The sequence below is a fragment of the Hydra vulgaris genome, chromosome 11 (assembly GCF_038396675.1).
Source record: "Hydra vulgaris chromosome 11, alternate assembly HydraT2T_AEP".
Lineage (NCBI taxonomy): Eukaryota > Metazoa > Cnidaria > Hydrozoa > Anthoathecata > Hydridae > Hydra > Hydra vulgaris.
In genome coordinates this window covers 15,604,484-15,609,535 of record NC_088930.1, presented here as the reverse complement: position 1 = coordinate 15,609,535, position 5,052 = coordinate 15,604,484, and the positions used below count along the sequence as shown (strand labels likewise).

Sequence of the window (5,052 nt, the reverse complement as noted above, 5' to 3'; positions counted from 1 at the left end):
AAATATTAAAAAATATTACAAGGTATTTTATTAATTATTATAAATAGTTATAAAAGGAAAAAAACTTTTATAAGTTCGAATTTCAATTCAGGAATATATAAGTGAGTATATTTAAAATTCAATTTGATGTTTAAATTGCCAATTTGCATGTGCCTAGCATACATACATACATATTGAAATATATATATATATATATATATATATATATATATATATATATATATATATATATATATATATATATATATATATATATATATATATATATATATATATATATATATAATAAAGTCATATACTATTACTCTAACAAAATAATTTCTCAATTATCTTACATTTTATTTCCTATTTTGTTTATTAATAATTACATCACACCTTTTGTATAATCTTTTGTGAAATTTTATGATAATTGTTTATTTTATAAAATCTAACTATGGCAGTTATTGTAAAAACTATTATATTTTTAATGGAGCTGAAAAAATTGTTTATATACAGAAATTGTAACTAATTTTTTATAACTGATGATGTCAATTGATATTGATGAAACATGTTGTTAAAAAGTTTTAAAAAAACTGTTGTTCATTTGAAAATATATATATATATATATATATATATATATATATATATATATATATATATATATATATATATATATATATTAGGGTGTCCCAAAAAAAAACTTTTTTTGTGCGCTTTTAAAAACTTGCCTCATATGTAAAAAGACGAAATATATAAAAAATGTTGATCTGAGACAAGTGTAAGAGCTTGGTGTAAAAATTGAAATTTTTAAAAAATGTCAATTTTTGTCATGTTTTTTAAGTTTTTATTATTTTAATTGTACATGATGTGATATAAAAAAGAAATTTATTCAAAAGTAGGATTTTTTAAATATAATTTTTTAAAGTAGTCATCTTTTACTTTTATTCAATTGTTTATTTAACTTTTTTTCTTGATTATTGGTATTACTGGTATTTTATTATTCATTGCTATTTTTTACTCATAAAATTTTGATTACTTTAATATACATGTGATTTAAAACTGTTTCAAAGTTTTTAGTTTCATAATTAAATATATTGTTAAAAATGGGTCAGAAAGTAAAAAAATCCAGCAAAAAAGGACCAGGGGAAAAAGAAAGGTACACTGTTCAAAGCAGTTTAAGACGATCTCTATATCTGTTAAAATATCCCATAAATGAGCTTCCAGTCAACCAGCTGCCCAGTGTCAGAAATATCCTGCAATACTTTCATTTTTTACAATCTTCTAGGTAATTTTAATATCTAGTTTTTTTCTAATTTATTTACTTAACCTACCGTTCATAAATATAATTACATATCAGTTAATTCTCTTTTATATAGGAGCACCAGATTTCAGTCCAGCAAAGAAACTATTGCTTGTCCAACAAAAACAGGAACCAGAAGTCTAGTTTTCCAGTATAGAGCATGCGAAAGATTAATCAATAGATGCGTAACTTCAACTGTCACTGACATCTGGATAAAAGCTGGTTTTACGTCCAACAGTGGAAGAGAAAATAATAAGAGCATTATTAGTGATCTGTTAGGTAAATTTTACACACACAAAAATTATTATAGGCTTATCTTGTCTTTTATTAACTTCAGCTATGTAATATTTTTCAGTGAAAGGATCCTAAAACTCACAGAGAAATATAACAAAATGAAAGGATGGAGTAAACTAAACTGGAGTTCAAGTAAAGGGATCTGGACTCAAAAGCAAGTAGATTTCCAGGTGGAGGTTAATACCTTGTTTGATATATCTGTTCCTACAATAATTGACATTATAATAAAAGATCAGCGAAGAACCGAAGATGCAAAGAAAGAAGATATAGCCTTCTACGAAGACCAGAGATCTAAAAGGAATATGACCATGACTGCACAGCATGATGAAGAATTTGAAAATAAGTCTCTGCGAAGAAAGCAGAGATACGAATGAGTTAGGCAATTGAATGATCAGAATAACACAAAGGCTCAAAAAGAAAAAAGGACTTTGCAAACATTTGACAGATAGCAGAAATCAACAGACGAGAAAAGTACTGACAAAGCTTTTGATGGACAAATTGAATTTGAAGATGATGTTAGCCCATTTACTATACACAGAAAAAGATACAGAACTATTGAAAATCTTGGTAAATATTATTCACCTAAGTGATTAAGTTTATTTTTTTTTATTATCTCTATTATTTTAAATGTACAATTTAATTGATTAAGGAGAAACACTACGACAGGATCTTGTTGATGTTTTAAAAGGGAAAAAACTCATAGTCCATTTTGTTGGGAAACTTGTTAGACAGCTGGAAGAAGAGAATGATCTGACAGCTGACTGTGAGAGAATTGCAGTTATTGTAACTAGCCCATATTTAGAATGTAGAGATGATTTTTTGCTTGGCATAGTGCAGTCAAAAATTCAACTGGGTCAGAGCAGGCAATTTTAATCCTAAATCTCTTGGAATACTATGATATTGTCGACAATATCATTGGTGTTTGCTGCGACACAATCCAACACTGGAAGATTTGCGGGAGCAGTTACAATCCTATCAACTATCCTGAATACAAGTCTTGTCTGGTGCATGTGTTGTCACCATATTATTGAAGTACATATTAAACATTTTATGACTGCTCTGACTGGCGACGAGATCAAGTCTCCGAGAAGAGAAATTTATGTACGCTTACAGAAGGCTTGGTCAACAATTGTTGACAAGATAGACACATCATCAGACAATCTGGTTAAGTTTAACTGGACTTCTTTATAGATTGGATCACCTGTCTATAATATGGCCAAGGCAGCATTAAAGTCTGGGGAAACTGCAATTCAAGAAAATATTTTCAAAAGAGGAGACTACAAAAATCTTTGTCAGTTATGTGTTTATTACCTTGTTGGTCATGTTCCTGCAATAAAATTTCATCAGCCAGGAGCTTGCCATGCGGCAAGGTTTATGGCAGATGCAATTTATTTGCTTACATTAAAAATGACAAAGAACATCTCAAACATCATGAATGATAAGGAGAAGAAGATAGTTAAAACAACTTCTTTATTTATATCTTTAACATACTGTCCTTGGTTTTTCAAAAGCTCTCTTAGTATGACAGCACCAGTTAATGATTTAGCAGCATTCAAAGATGTGCTTGATTTAAGTAAAGAATATTCCGAGTTTTCTCAATCAATACTGAAAAGCATGCAAAATCATACCTGGTATTTAAGTCAGCAACTTGTTGTAATGGCTTTAGCTGATGATGATGTTGAAAAAGATGAGAAGAAGAATATACTCCAAAAACTGTTACAGTTTCCTGTTTCTGAAAATTCATGAAGGGTAAACCTAAAATGCCTGTAATCACATTGTCTACAATACTATCAAATTTAGTTGGTGGTCAGAGCTGGATTTTGTTTTGCCTAGCCAAGGTTACCCATGACCAGGTTAAGTTAGCTGCACAACTGTTTTAGGCAACTTTAAGTTTTTTGTTAAAAATATGGTAGTCACCAATGATTGTGCAGAAAGAAATATAAAACTGATCCAAGACTTTATTATGTCATACCGAAATGAAGATATGAAGCAGAATGTTTTGTTGGTTGCAAAAAACCACAGAAAAACGTTGAATAAAAATCTGACTAAAACCCAGCTAAATCAGATTTGAAGTGCTTGTGATATTTGTTCAACATTTCTTTCCACAATTCTTCAACTCATGCAACATATATTTCACATAATTTTTAATATGATAAATGCTTAACATAATTTTTTTTCTAATATTTACAAGTTTTATCGTAAAAATAGCAACAAAAAAATCAAAAATCAAAAATTTGAAGTTTTACACCAAGCACTTATAACTGCGTACTTCTATATATTATATATTTCTTCTTCTTTGTGAATTTACAAAGAAGAAAGGAAATGAATGAAATTTTATAATAATATAAGAACGATCAATTGTTTTTGTAAAGCATATATTGTATAACATGTTTCTAACATGTTATACATATTAGAAACATGTTTTTTCTGTCTTTTTTTTATCGCTAATAAAACAAAACTTTTTACTATCTCTGGAATGAAGAACAAAAAAAAAGTTATATCAAAAATTATCATCAAAACATAAAAACTTATATTGCTCGAAAAAGGACGTGCAAGACCATGGAGGCGATTGACCTGCGTAGCTTGCCAAGCCCATTTTAAACTGGCTATTCACAGCTCCTTTATTCATTAGCCCCAGCGGAAACCTGCATAGTTATCAGCTCTGGATTTGATTATTGGTAGAACACCAATTAATTATAAAAGTCATATTGGACCATTTATTTTTTTACGTTAATGATTATTTTCTGCTTTCTTTAATGAATGGCGCAGTTGTCAAACTCAAAAATGTTGCAATGTTAAACTCAATGTCTGACAGACTATCAGTTAACTACTTTATCATTACCAAAATATGATACCTGGTGAAGCATATGAACAAGCTAAACTGCCATTTGCACCCTTTATACACAAATGCTATTTTATGGTTTGAAACTTTGAAATTTTCGGAATTTAACAGTGTGTTTAATTATTTGGAAATGATTGTATGGCAGTAAAAATTTGTTAGCTATAAACAAGATGAGGATCAATTGAATCCCCAAGGTCTGAAAGAATTTGTCTTCATATTAAAGAGAATGGTTAAAAAAAATGTTTAGGCTGAGTTTTTTTGATTAAAAGAAAATAATAGACGTGTATCAAGAAAAATTAACTTGTCAAGTGTATGACGTCGTTGTAGAACTTTGATAGGAAATCAAGAAATATTTATAATTTTTTTATTCTTTATAAATTAATAAACAATTTGTTTAGTTATTTTTATTTATAGTGTTTGTGTAGATTTTTTGCAATAAATTGATTATAAATGGGGAGCGGCGATGTATCGTTTAACATCGTTAAATACGTCAATGCATCGTATTCAACACATCGTGTTCGATGCATCGAAACACGTATTGTTAAACATGCAGCAAATGACCATCATCGTTAAACAATCTATCGATAGACTGAATCGTTAAACAATGCATCGAAAGAATATAAATAAAATATAAAAC

General features: G+C 28.6%; 1 protein-coding gene across 2 annotated transcripts; it reads left to right on the top strand.

The window, feature by feature from the left end:
* The first annotated feature begins 1,046 nt into the window (after positions 1-1,046).
* On the top strand, positions 1,047-4,810 carry LOC136087458 (uncharacterized). Of its 2 annotated transcripts, XM_065810252.1 has the most exons (4): positions 1,047-1,264; positions 1,356-1,558; positions 1,635-2,140; positions 2,223-4,810. In XM_065810252.1, the coding sequence occupies exons 1-3, from the start codon at positions 1,083-1,085 to the stop codon at positions 1,646-1,648; spliced, it is 399 nt and encodes a 132-aa protein (XP_065666324.1). In that variant the 5' UTR covers positions 1,047-1,082; the 3' UTR covers positions 1,649-2,140; positions 2,223-4,810. The 2 variants fall into 2 exon arrangements, with proteins under 2 accessions (XP_065666324.1, XP_065666323.1); XM_065810251.1 differs by lacking the exons at positions 1,047-1,264; positions 1,356-1,558 and having other exon boundaries at positions 1,867-2,140.
* The last annotated feature ends 242 nt before the right edge of the window (positions 4,811-5,052 follow it).

Bases quoted from the DNA above. Each gene is read 5' to 3' on its own strand.
- LOC136087458 (XM_065810251.1), top strand. From the start codon at position 2,786: ATGGCCAAGGCAGCATTAAAGTCTGGGGAAACTGCAATTCAAGAAAAT.